Source organism: Aotus nancymaae, unplaced genomic scaffold (assembly GCF_030222135.1).
Source record: "Aotus nancymaae isolate 86718 unplaced genomic scaffold, 86718_ANA_hifiasm-v0.15.2.pri h1tg000003l, whole genome shotgun sequence".
NCBI lineage: Eukaryota > Metazoa > Chordata > Mammalia > Primates > Aotidae > Aotus > Aotus nancymaae.
Window position 1 is genome coordinate 32691062 of NW_026988414.1, and position 13999 is coordinate 32705060.

General features: G+C 46.0%; 1 protein-coding gene across 1 annotated transcript in view; it reads right to left on the bottom strand.

Annotated features, from left to right (window-relative positions):
- Positions 1 to 449: 449 nt before the first annotated feature.
- The window catches only part of LOC105733361 (uncharacterized), a 45012-nt gene continuing 31462 nt past the window's right edge, over positions 450 to 13999 (bottom strand). The window contains exons 4-6 of the mRNA XM_064376706.1: positions 12693 to 12818; positions 3673 to 3724; positions 450 to 912 (exon numbers count right to left, since the gene is read on the bottom strand). Coding sequence (XP_064232776.1) covers positions 450 to 912; positions 3673 to 3724; positions 12693 to 12818 — 641 coding nt within the window. The remainder of the gene's footprint in view (positions 913 to 3672; positions 3725 to 12692; positions 12819 to 13999) is intronic.

A 13999-nucleotide genomic window follows, 5' to 3' on the forward strand; every position in this document is an offset into this window, starting at 1 on the left:
AAATACATGCACAGGAAAATATGTACATGTATTTAAATAATATTGGGCAGGGAAAAGACTTTTTAACCTGCCAGCAAAGATGAAACAAAAAAATGAAAATATCAAAGATTTTATTCTTAATTTTAAAGGTCTGCATCATTCTTAAATGGCCAAAACTGAACTGGACTAATGAACAAGAGAGGACCTGGAACAGACCTAGCCAGACTAGCCCAGCTCTCGATCCATTCTACTAAGCAGAGGTTGGTAGATCGCACCAAGTTCACATGTGTGCTATTTGAAGGTTGATAGGCATACATAATTTTTTTCCAGTTTCCATGGTTTTATGGGTAAATATGCTCTAGAAAAGAATGATCAATCCTGTTGCTTCTGCTTCTAAGTCAGTGGAATGAAGAGCTATGTCCAAGGGTGCTCCAAGCAGTCCTGAAAGAGACTGCTGCTGTGTCCATCTCTCATTCATAGGCCCAGTCAAAAGCACAAGATCTATAGTCAGCGGGTTCTTTGGGCTTACACTGTAGGTTGATTTCTTTTTCAGCACTTTTTACTGCGCCATTGCCATGAATGATGCACCAGCCCACCTGAATGCAGAAGTCCCCACAAATGGCACGTGGCTTAGAATTCACTGGATTGGTCTCCCCAAGAATCACTTGGCCTGTCTTCACCACATTTGGCCCCTCCCAGACCATGGCCAAGATAGGCCCTGAGTTCCTGTACTTTGCCAGCCTAAGGAAGAATGGGCGGTCTTTCCAGTGAATGCAGTGCTGCTTAGGTGTTCTCAAGGCCCAGAGGAACTTCATGGCCACAAGGTGGAATCGCTTCTGCCCGAAGCACTTGATCTTGCAAACCAGGCCACGCTGCATGCTGTCTGGCTTGATGGCAGTGAAGGTGCACTCAGGCTGGCCATGGTCTAGGAAGCTGGTTGGGCCAGGTGGCGACTGCACTGTGCTGTGGGAGCCTATAATTTTTAATTGTTCCGAAAAATATATATTCAATACAAATGAACTTTAAAAGCATTATGTGAAATGAAAGAAGCCAGACCCAGGAGGCTACATGTTGTATGATTTCATTTATATAAAAAGTCCAGAATAAGCAAATCCACAGAGACAAAAGTGGATTAGTGATTGCCAAGGGCTCAGGGGAGAGGGGAATGGGAGTGACTGCTAACATATACAAGATATCTTTTGGGGTGATGAAACTATTCAGGAATTAGACAGCAGAGATGATTGCAGAACTTCGGGAATGTATGAAAAACCACTGAATTAGATACTCGAAAGGGCAAATTTTACGGTGTGTGAATTATCTCTCAATTTTTTTCCAAAACATCTGTGTTGTAAGTCACTTCTGAACGTGGGCTTCAATTCTTTTCAACTGAGCCTGCTGTTGTCGCTATAAAATAGTGAGTCAAAAGAACACCCTTCAGCTTCTCAAAGCACACTACCTGAGCAAGACCCAAGCAAGGAATATTTATGTCCTGATGGCCAGGGTGGGTGGACCAGCAACATGCTTCCTTCTAGTACGATGCAGGTCCCAGACAGCAGACAGAGCCTCTCCCTGCATGAGTCGCCCTGTACACCCACCACCCAGGTTAGGTCTAGTCATGCATCCTCTAAACAACTCAAAAAAGTCTGCCTTTAGTTTGCAATTTTGAGCAAATATGTGCTGAATCTCTAGTAGGTGGATTTGATCGTCTGTGGTTTCAGAGCATTTCTGAACTTTTGGTTCCTAAACTATGAGCTTGACCTCACAAGGACTGGATCCTCTCCCAGAACTCCATCCATATCACTTTCCAGCAACTCTGTGTCAGTTGGCCTGTTGTTGATCTGATATCATGGAAGTGACAGACAGAGCATATCACAGCCGGAAGGAACTTACAGATTAATTAGTCCAACCTCCGCAACTCCCTCCCACCTCCTACAATCCCCATTTAATGGATGAGGTCCAGAGAGGGGAAAGAGCCTCCCTAGATCTCCCAACAAATAAATGAGGAAACTAAAATTAAATTTCTGTGTCCCAGTCCCCAAAGCACATGTGGTTTTTACATTCAATTATTTCTGTTGCAATATTGGCCTTAATATTGGCTTCCACTTCCAATTAAATGATCTACTACACTGTGAACAGCAAATAGGCTGGCACAAGACCAGCACCAAGGCAAGGGTCTTAACCCTTTCAGAATGCTCCTGACAGTGCTACAATAGGAAAGCCATGCTCAGGACAGACCCCTTGGGCAGGCACTTTCTTCAACTTTCCTATGATTAAGTAAACTTAGCCTTGTTCACAGCAGCAGATGGAATTAGTAGAAAGAACCTAACTATTTGCATAGAAAATTCTGTGGTCTCGTAGAATATTATGCTGGAAAGGAAGCATCTCTCCTCCTCATCTCCCCTCACTATCAAAGCAACAATGATGTCAGATGTGCTTTCATTCATTCATTCATTCATTCATTTCAACAAACACTTCCTAAACATCCACAATGTGCCTGGTCCTGTGCTGGACACTGGGACATGGAAATGAGTGAATCATAAAACTTGCCTTCAGAGAGCATCTAGCCCATTGGGAGATGTTCCTCTAATGACCAGCCCTGGCTGAGGGAAAGATGAGAGGCAAAGAATTTATGCAGAGCACAATGGAGACACAAGAGAGTCCCTGATTCTGGTTTGTGGGTCAGGAAAGACTTCAGGGTGTTGATGACGCATCATAAGCTAGATCTTGAATGTTTTCAGTGGCTGAGGAAAAGGGAAGGCTTTTTCAAGATAAGGAACAACAGCACAAAGCATAAAAGTGCATGGAACGTTTGGAAAGGAGATGAGACCAGGGTTTCTGGAGCAAGGTGCCTGGAGCTATGCTACCTTGGTCCGTTCCCATTTTATTCCCATCAATAAAATATGGGTTTCTTTTGGGATGAGGCCAGTGACTGTGCATTATCCCCTTCTGAATTCCAGCATCTGGCACAGTGCCCAGCACCTAGTCAGAGCTCAGCAAATTTTCTCCAAGTGAATGAATTTTCTCTAAGCATTGACATGTACTAAGCACTGATTACAGCCAGCCCTTCATATTGCAGGTTCTGCATCTATGAATTCAACCAACTGTGGATTGAAAATATTCAGGGGGAAAAAATGGATGGTTTCTTCTGTACTGAACATGTACAGACTCCTTTCCTTGTCATTATTTCCTAAACAATACAGTATAACAACTATTTACATAGCATTTACATTGTATTTGCTATTAAAAGTAATCTAGAGATGATTTAAAGAATCTGGGGGGTGTGCACAGGTCCTATGCAAATACTACACCATTTTTCATCAGGGACTTAAGCATCCTCAAATTTTGGTATCCCTGGAGGGGTCCTGGAACCAATCCCCTCTGGATACCGAGGGACAAAGGTATACAGCAGACGTTGTACTGAGTGCTTCACACACATCAAATAATGTAAAGCTCACATACCTCTTACGAATTTGGCATTATGAGTAATATTAATATTATCCTCCTTTAACAGATAAGATGACAAAGACAGAGAAGTATAAATAATTTGTCCAAGATTACACAGCTAGGAAGAAGGCAATCTGGTCTTCAAGGCCACATCTCTGCCGGGCTGCGAACGTACTCCCCTCCGTGTGCTGAATTTCTATCCTACTATTCTGTAAGCAACCTGGGAGAAGAGACAACATCTATTTCTACTCCCTGAAGTTCCCGCTCTTAAACACTTCTCTGTCACTGTAGTAGAAATGAACTGTGGGAGAGGGGCAGCAAGGGGCCAGATGGTGAAGGGTCTTGACCACCAGGCTCAGGATTCTGAACTCAGTCTTAGAGATGACAGAACCTTTAGCATAAGCCAACAAATCTCTCAGCAGGTATGTGCCCAGCATCTTTTCCATCTTAGCACAGAAAGGAGCCTCTCTCTGGACTTTGAAGCTAGGACAGACTTGCTGGGAAGGGGAAAGTGTAATCCAAAGGTCCCTGCACTCTGCGGCAAGGTGGACACAGCCAGACATCAGGGAAGCGGTTGGTAGGACAAAAGACCCAATGGGTTAAGTCCCTCTCTGTGTGATAGTCTCAGACATCTGGCTCTTTTCTATGTTCTAAATTTGGAACAAGTAGATAGCCACTTCCTCCTAATCAAGATAAGCCCAGGGCCGAGGATCCATGCAATTGTGCTAGGTCATTTAATTGCCTTCCTCTTGAAAACCTTGAGCCAGTCATAGGGAAATTCTCTGACCACGACAAAGAATAAAGGTCAATGCCTTGTGGCATCCTGATGACTTTTACAGAGCCCGGAGCCACAGGAGAAATCAATTCCAGTTAAATGAGTAGTGAAACTTTTTTTTTTTTAATGGAGCCAGTATTTTAAGATTTTCCAAGTCATGGAAAAATAGACACTAAGAACATGAAAACAACACAAAGTGCCTCATGAAATTTAATTCTCATTGTTGTCCAGACAAAGCCAGGTCAGTTTCATAAAGAGGTGTATTTTTTAACCGACCATAAAATGATCTATTAGGAAGTATTAGTGGGAAAAACACTACTACAAGTTATTTTCATTTTTCCTGGCTGCTCACAATTTTGTTATTAACTAAGCTTTCCTTTTCACAGCTTTTTATTCTGACTACAAAAGTAACGCATGTTCATTTTTGTCATTTTGGCAAATAAAGAGAAAAATAAATAAGTAAAAGTCACTGCAACCCACTATTAACAAGTATGGTTTGTTTTTTTCCACAAAAATTAAGATTACACTGTATATAGAGTTTTAAATTGTTTTCATTTGGTATTTATCAATAGCATAATCCTGTATGCCCAATATTCTTTGAGTATGTTATTTTTATCAATTACATCAGATTTCACAGTGTGGATGTGCCATAATTAAGCTAGTCACCATCCTGTGGACACTTAGGTTGGTTCCAGTTTTCTGAGTTTATAAATGAATGTGAGGAATGTCCTTATACAAATATCTTTGTCCTAATTTTTAAGAGTTTCCTTAGGAAGTGGACTTACTAAACAATGGGCTATAACTTAAGGTTGATGATATATTGTGAAATTATCTTCCATTTGTTCAACACATTTTAATTGAGTGCCCAAGTGCCAGGCAAGTCAGAGCAGGACATGAGGTCAACACACCCAGGGACATAAATTCCAGAGGTGGCTGTGCTATAAAACTAATTGCTGTTTCATGGATTCACTTATAATAATCCAAGCAACATTTTTCTAGGCATGGTTCTGGGCACTGGGATCCAGGTGCGAACACAGAGACAAACTCTCTGCCCTAGAAAGCCATATTCTAATGGCTGTACTAACTTATTTTCCTACCAGCTGTGTATCAGAATGCCTGGCTCCTGACCTCCTCACCAGCATGATGACCTTTGAACAAAAGTACATCTTGGGCTGGAGCAGTGACTCACTCCAACAACTCAGGAGGCTGGGGCAGGAGCATCACTGGAAGCCAGGTGATGTGGTCTGGCTCTGTGTCCCCCCGCCAAATCTCATCTCAAATTGTAATCCTCGTGTGTCAGAGGACGGGCCTGGTGGGAGATGACTGGGTCGTGGGGGCAGTTTCCCCCATGACGTTCTCATGAGAGTGAGTGGGTTCTCACGAGAGACGATGGTTTTAAAGTGTGTCACTTCCCCCCTTGCTCTCTCTCTCTCCTGCCACCATGCAAGATATGCCTTGCTTCTCTTTCACCTTCTGCTGTGATTGTAAGTTTCCTGAGGCCTCCCAAGCCATGCAGAATGGTGAGTCAATTAAAACTCTTCTCTTCATAAATTATTCACCCTCAGGTAGTTCTTTACGGCAGTGTGAAAACAGGCTAATATGCCAGGAGTCCAAGACCAGCCTGGGAAACACAGCTAGACCCTGTCTCAAAGAAAAAAAAAAAAAAAAAAAAATTAGCTAGGCATGGTGGTGCACACCCATAGTCCCAGCTTTTGGAAAACAAAAAGAAAGAGAAATAAGTAAATCACTGCAAACACCAAGTCAGATATTTGTTATGAGATGCTTCTGGAGCCCCAGGGAATGTGGCCTCCCTGGTAAGGTGGCTTGCAGAGGCAACTGTGAGTGCCAGCAGCCAACACTGCCAAAGCTGGGGATAGACAAGACTGGCAGATGAGACCCTGGCGGGGCATGTGCATCTTACCACATGTCAGAGGGACTGGAAGGCCAGAGGGGTAGAAGGAACATGGGTGTTGTATGGGGAGGGCAGCTTTGTAGTTAGCAGAGGTATATGTGGCTTCACTGTGGAAAACAGATGGGGGAGAGGGCAGAGAGAAACCTCAGGGGTCCAGGAAAGATAAAGTAATTCTAGGGTATGGCAAACACACAACTCCTTACTTTGGCAAGTCACTGTGATCATTCTTAGCAGGTCTGAAGCTCTGAGAAATTCTACAATATGGAAACTCGTCTAACCTTGTTCAAATCCACATTTCCTGGGAAATAACAGAGGAAGAGAAGAACAGAAAGGGCATCATGGCAGTCTAAAGGATCAACTCTAGGTAAGAGAAAAAGGCCTGGACTCTGCTGGTCCAGACTTGCAGAGAAGTGGGAGTATTGAAAACATATTCAGAAATTAAAAACGGCAGGGCTTAATTGAAGACTGGATATGAAACTGGAGCAAGGGAATGTCAAGGATGACTCGGGTTTCTCATTTGAGCATCTGCCTAGTGACGCATTATTCTTGGAGAAGGATTGAGTCTAAGGTCAAATGTGAGGTAGAGGGGAGAAAACACCAGCAAAACATAGAGCAGTGGAAAGAGGCCTGAACTAAAGACGTGGGTTCTCAGTCCAGTGCTACCGACACATGATTGCATAACCCTGAGCAGGTCCCTTCCATCCACTGAGCCTCAGCTTCCTCACCTGAAAAATGAAGATGATAAGTCATATTCTAATGACCACACACCGCTGTCATTCTGATCAAATAAAATAATAGAAATGAAAGTGCATCCTAAAGTGTAGAATGCAACCAAAATACAAGAGTATTATTGTGATTATTGCTAGCAGTCATTTGAGGACACTTCATTTATGACTCCCCAAAGAATGAAGTCAGAGCAGGACATGAGGTCAACACACCCAGGAACATAGATTTCGGAGGTGGCTGTGTCATAAAACTAATTGCTGTTTCATTGATTCAGTTACAATGATCCCAGCAACATTTTTCCAGGCAGAACAATTTTTTTTTTCTCTGTCATTAGGTCTCTCTCTCTCTTCCCACCCATAATCAATCAGGGATTTCAACCAGGGTCACCCCTACCTCATCAAAACCTGCTCTCAAGAAACTATTCATTGATTGGCACTGAAGAAAAGGTCCCAATAAAGCTTGAAGTGCTTTCTTCCCAGGGATGCTTGCCCCTCTTCAACCAAGGACCAAATCCTCTGCTAAAGGAGAGGATGTCTCAAGGGGTCTGGGGACACAAGGATCACACTCAAAGTGGGACTGAAAGGAGGGTCTCTCGTAGGGGGTTGGGAGAATGGGGAGCACACTCAAAGAGGTACTGAGAGTGAAACAAGCCAGTCACACAAGAACAAACATCATATGAGTCCACTTACAGGAGGTCTCTAGAGAAGTCAGATTCAGAGTCAGAAATTGGAATAGTGATTTCCAGGGCCTTGTGGGAGGAAGAAATGGGGAGTTGGTGTTTCACGGGTACAGTTTCAGTTTCACAAGATAAAAAGATTTCTGGGAAATTCTGGATGGTGGTGATGGTTGCACAACATGTGTGTACTTAACACACTGAAGTGTACACTTAAAATGATTAAGATGGTAAATTTCATATGTATTTTGCTAGAATTGATCATGATGATGATGATGTGATAAACGGTATTGAAGAAGTTCAGATTCAGGGTACTCTGGTACTCTGGAGATCACTCCACAGAGGGAGTCTGCTACACACACGTGTGGTCACGTGCACACACACACGCATACATGCACACACACACACAGCCCCTGCCAGGCTTCTTCTGTCAGCTAGGCAAGGAGAGCTGAGCCCAGTTATTTGTGCCAGTTTAGGGTTGACTCTGGAGATTTTAATAAAGAAATCTTTGTTCTCACTGTGTGACCGTTTCTCATCCCAGTTAGCTCTTACATGAGACATATTTTGGATCTGATACATTGTGGGGGAAAAACCATTACCCGTTTTACTCATTTTGAATAAACTAAAAGTAATTGGCCTTCCCATTTCCTGGAGTCAAAAAAGACGGTTTAGAAAGGACAGAGGAAAGAAAAACGTGGAAAATGGGAAAAGAGCCATGGGCTGGGCATACAGGAGCCTGCTTCAAAACCTGGCTTTGCCCCCCATCTGCTGTGTGACCTTGGGCATGTCCCTTACCCTCTCTGTGCCTTAGGACCCTTGCCTATGGAATCCTCTGGCCTTTGAGGTCCCTTCAACTCTCATAGACTAGTTTTTGGTGAGAAATAGGATTGGGAGTTGAGACATCTTATTTTGCTAGCCATCTAGTGGATGAATCATTTTTATTATTCTAAATGTTTTCCAAGTGAATTTTGATGTGATCCTGCTCGGTAAGACACAGTTAACGACATATCTCCTCCCATTCCTAGTCTGGCGTCTAGAAATAGTCTCTGTGAGTAATTTCTATTCACAATCCCCACTTCCTCAACTCCTGCTCCCTCCCCTGCAGTCTGGTTTCCGACTCCCCAGTCCTTTAAAATTGCTCTTGTCAAGGCCACCATAACCTCCTGTGGCTGGGCCCAACAGACACATCCCAGCCCTTTTCTTCCTTGACCTCTCAGGAACATTTCAACACAGGTGACCACCTTCTCTTTCTTGAGACACTCTCCTCTGTGGGGCCGAGAGGGAAAATAGCCTGCCCTCCTGGAGTCCCAGGGTCACCACTAGGATTTGAGTACCCACCATGTCAGCCCCAAAGTCTATGTGGTACCACACGACTTGCAGTCACTCACCTCCCTGTTGTGCTCACATTGCCACCAAATTCTAGATTCACTGGGTGATTCATTTCTTCAGTCATTCAACAATGATTTGTCCAGAGCCAAGTATTTCCCAGGCACTATGTGAGGCAATGGGAATACAGTAAGGCCAGCATGACCTCTGCCCTCCTGGCATTTGTAATCCATTGCAAGAACCAGGCATCAAATGGGAGAGGACAAGATCCATGTATAACTACAAATACGATGAGTTCTCGGAAGAAAAAGTGCCTAGAGCTATGAAAGATGAGACGTGGGGGCAGACAAGGCACCAGCAAGGAGAGTGACAGGACACCAAGGTCTGAAAGAGGGGAGGCAGCCAGCAGGAGCAGTGGGCGGGACTGCAGCAGGCACAGGGGACTGCCAGAACCTTGAACGGGGAACCCGGGGGCCCGACATCATCACACACCAATAGCACCTTGCATTTCCAAGATGGAGGGTGTGGGAGACGCACGTGAAGACGCTGGAGGAGCTAACCGTCCACCCTGCCCTCCCTCCCAGCCCCTCACACCTTGGGGCTGCCTCTTGTCACCCTTGAACAATGCAAGCTCCAGAGAGGCTGTAGTTTGGACCATTGAAGGGTCTGAAAAGGGCCAGGGTGAGTGAGAGGACACAGTAAAGCAGGGTGCAGGAGGAGGACACTCCAACGAGTCATCTAGTTATGATTTAGACAAAAATAGTCCATTGATCTGTGGAGACTGGGGACAAGAGGTGGGAGGAAGGGTAAACCGTGGATGCCTCTTCTTTTGTTAGAAAATTATTATCATTATTATTATTATTTTGAGACAGAGTCTTGCTCTGTTGCTCAGGCTGGAGTGCAGTGGCACGATCTCGGCACATTGAAACTGAGTTCAAGCAATTCTCCTGCTGCAGACTCCTGAATAACTGGGATTTCCCACCACCACGCCCGGCTAATTTTTGTATTTTTAGTAGAGATGGGGTTTCACTATGTTAGCCAGGCTGGTCTCGAACTCCCAACCTCAGGTGATCTGCCCACCTTGGCCTACCATATGTTTTGTTTTATTATTTATTTTGTTAACTTTTATTTTAGGTTCAGGTGTACCTATGCAGGTTTGTTATATAGGTAAATTGAGTATCACAGGGGTTTGCTGTACAGATTACTTCATCGCTGAGGCAATGAGCATAGTACCCAAATCACCCTCCTCCCATCCCCCACCTTCAAGTAGGCTCCTGTGCCTGTTGTTCCCCTCCCTGGGGCCACGTGTCCTCGATGTTTAGCTCCCACTTACAAGTGAGCGCATGCAGTATTTGCTCTACTGTTTCTGCTTTAGTTTTCTTAGGATAGTGGAAGGCCAATTCTTTTGTGCTGACATTGCTTGGTTCAACAGGCATAGAATTAGAAATATTTTGCCAAGAGGGAGAATACAAAATGCTTTTCCTCAGCATCGTTGTCAAGAGTGGGCTCTCCTGGCCTCCTCACTACGCCCTCAAGGCCCTTCAAGATGACATGGTCCCACGTCCTCCATGCACAGATGAGGACAGGACACCGCACCCGGCAAGGTTCAGGACCTCCTGAGGACCATGCAGCTGCCAAGTGGCCCAGGCGGAACGCATGCCTGCCTGACTCCAACATGCACACCTGTCCACACATCACCTTAGATGCCACCTGGGCCAGCCAGCCTCACTCACACGCAAGATGAGGAAACTGAGCCTCAAACAGAGGGAGCCACTTTCCCCAGGATCAGACCTCCATCCCTGGAGGCTCAGCTCTGCTCCTTCTGCTCCAAACCTCCTTGTGGGTGGCAGAAGAGAAAGTATCCCCTAAATAAATACCATTAGCATGCAGCTGTGAACAAAACAATGTCACCAGGCTGGGAGGCCAACGTCCCAAGGCCATGTGAGGAAAGAGGTTGCTGCCTTCCTGAGCAGGGGCAGCTGCTGTGGAGCTGGAGCACTGCTCGGCTTCCAGCCTCTCCCAGGAACATAAAACTCAGGAACACAGGAACACTGGGCAGGAGCCCGTGGGAACAAGGCCCGCACTCCCCTCTCCAGGGGCCGCCTCGGCCACTCCTTACACTCCCAGCCAAATCCTTGCTGAACATCTGTATTGTGCAGGGAACAGGCGCCTGGACTCCGCTGCCATGAGGGGCTTGGCGCAAACCCCCAATTCTGGGGCTGTCACCTCTGACACCACAGAGACCCTGCCTCTCAGGGGCCACATTCTGACCCTGAAAATCTGGAATGCGTTAGGGAGAATTTAGACAGATGTTGCTCCTTCCAGTTTCCTGTGGAAATTAAGTGAAACCAGGAGGCATCTCATTCAGGGGAAAAGATGAGAGATGTGAGGAAAACAGGAAATAAATACATAAGGTGTTTGTTTGCAAAGCAGTTGTTTCTTTCTTGCTCAGTGCTCCTCAGAAGGGAGTTGACTTCTGGCAGGGCACTTTGCAGCAAAGGAAGTCCTTGATCAGCCGTCTGTACCCCTCACTTCCACCACAAAGAGCCCACAGCTCTGCACGCTCAGTACTCCTGCGCACTCCTAGTACTCTGCACAAGCTGTTTCCTCCACTTGGAATGCTGTTCCCTCCCTTCCCTTTCTGGAGAACCTCTACTCAGCCCACGTGGATCAACTCAAGCCGTAATTCTCTTACTCCCTCCCTCCCACCTTCTCAAGCAAAAGAGATGGCTGCTTCTCCGAGTCCACCCATCACCCTGTAAACTCCTCCATGGCGATCTTGTCACATGACTTGAGGACATGTCTACATGCCTTGTATCTCCCTTGCTAGTCTACAGCAGACACTGCACCTTAATCATTTCTGTATCCACAGTGCCTAGCAGAAGGCCTGGTACAGAAAATGAACCCAATACATGTCCAAGGATTGAATGGGAGGAGAGGGGAGAAATGGAAGGAGGGAAGGAAAGAAGCAGAAGGGAAAAAAAGGCTTCTTTAGAGTATTTGCAAGTGCCTCTCCTATTCTCTATTGATTTGAGCCTGTACCTGCCTCTTCTAAATAAAATGCCTCAGAAAAACTCATAGATTAGGCTGTGACAAGCCTGAGCTGAATAACACAAATACTACGGCTTATGCAGAATAGGAGTTCATCTCTCACTCACATGCAAGTCCTTCTGAGGAGGCTGAGGCTGCTCTTTGAAGTGTCAGGGTCCCAGACTGCTTCTGTCTTACTGCTCTGCCATCCCAGTGGGCTGTACTCACCCAGGTGTCCAAGATAGCACCCCACACGTCTACACTCCACCCACAGAATGAGTAACGAGAGAGGACACACTCCACTCTTCAAAGGCGCAACTGGCAATTGAGTACAGGAGTCCCTCTTACCTGTGGGGATGCGTTCCAAGTCCCCAGTGAACACCTGAAACTGCAGATAGTACCAAGCTTTATATACACTTTTTTTTTTCCTATACATACATACCTATGATCAAGTTTAATTTATAAACTAGGCACCGTGAAAGACAAGCAATAACATACAGTAATAAAAATTATGTGAATGTGACCTCTCTCTCTCTCCAAATAACTTGCTGTTCTGGACCTTGGGTAACAGGAACTGTGGGAAGCGTGGATAAGGAGGGACTATCGCACACTGGTGCCCTCTCCTTCCATCTAGCGCAAGACACGCTGGGAATTGTGGTCTTGTGCTGAGTGTCTGCACGCCAAGGTGAAAGTTTTATTTCCATGTAAAAGGAGGAAATGGATTCTGGAAACAACCAGAAATCTTTTCCAAAACAACAACACATGAAAACATTAACACACTTCCAAGCCCCGACGTTGACCTTATACATTTCACCATCCCAACAAACCTGTGGGGAAAGTGAGGCTCAGGGTGGCGATGCGTTTGGCTGAGGGCACTGTGAGTAGTAAAGGAACACGATAGTAAACCAAGTATCTGGTGGAACCCGGGATTTCCACGTAAAACCTCACAAACACTAGAAAGAGGAAAGGGAAGATATGACCGTGCAGCTGTTTACAGGGAGGAGATATGGGAGCCTGAGTTGACCCCATGCTCAATGATCTGCTGTGTTATGTTTGTCTCCAGAGCTACATTAATGGGGGCCGACATCCAGAACAAATGGGGTGAGTGATCTGCTCTCCTCAGGCTGGCCAGACTACACCTGGAGTTCTGTGTTCTGGGGCCCAGCCCTTAATGAGAACACAGAGAAACGGAAGTGTGTCTGGGGCCACGACAGGCTGGGAAGGGACTGGATGCCAGCCCTGTAGGAAAGAGCCACAGCTGAACACCATGGAGAGGGGTGAAGCCCAGGGGATGTAGATCCTTATCTTCTCATCTGTATCACAGAGAGGACACGGTGACCTCATTCCAGGTGGCTCTGAGGAGCAGAACAATGGCCTTTGAAAAGAAGCCACTGGGAGGCAGAGTTAGCTCCAATGAAAAGAGGTGACCAGGGTGGTGAACCGAGGCCCTGGGGAAGCCACCACAAGAAGTGAGAACTCATCCCCCAGGGTGTGCACCAACAGTGGAGGTGCTGTAGAGCCTTCTAAGGCAGAATCTTGCACCTGGAGGCTCCCACAGCTGAGTATGGCCAGGTGTGTCTGTGTGCCTGTGCACACAGGTGTGCCTCCTAGGGACAGGGGCCATAGCTCCCTTCAGGTTCTTCAAGGAGTCTGTGACCCAGACAAGGGTCAATGGACTGGCCCGCTGGGTCCCTCCAGGGGCCATGCCTGCTTTGAGATCCCATGACCAGGCCGGGCACTGTGGCTCACGCCTGTAATCCTAGCACTTTGGGAGGCTGACATAGGTGGATCACCTGAGGTCAGGAGTTCAAGACCGGCCTGTCCAACATGGTGAAACCCCATCTTTACTAAAAAAAAAAATACAAAAATTAGCCGGGTGTGGTGGCATGTGCCTGTAATCTCAGTTACTTGGGAGGCTGAGGCAGGAGAATCACTTGCACCCAGGAGGCAGAGGTCACAGTGAGCCAAGATCGCGCCACTGCACTCCAGTCTGGGTGACAGAGTGAGACTGTCTCAAAAAAAAAAAAAAAAGATCCCATGACTGCCAGTGTAGATGCACAAATGTCCCGATGAAAAATAGGTAAAGAGAGCTCAGAGTGGCAGAAGGAAACTGGGGGCTTACCAGGACTGAAGA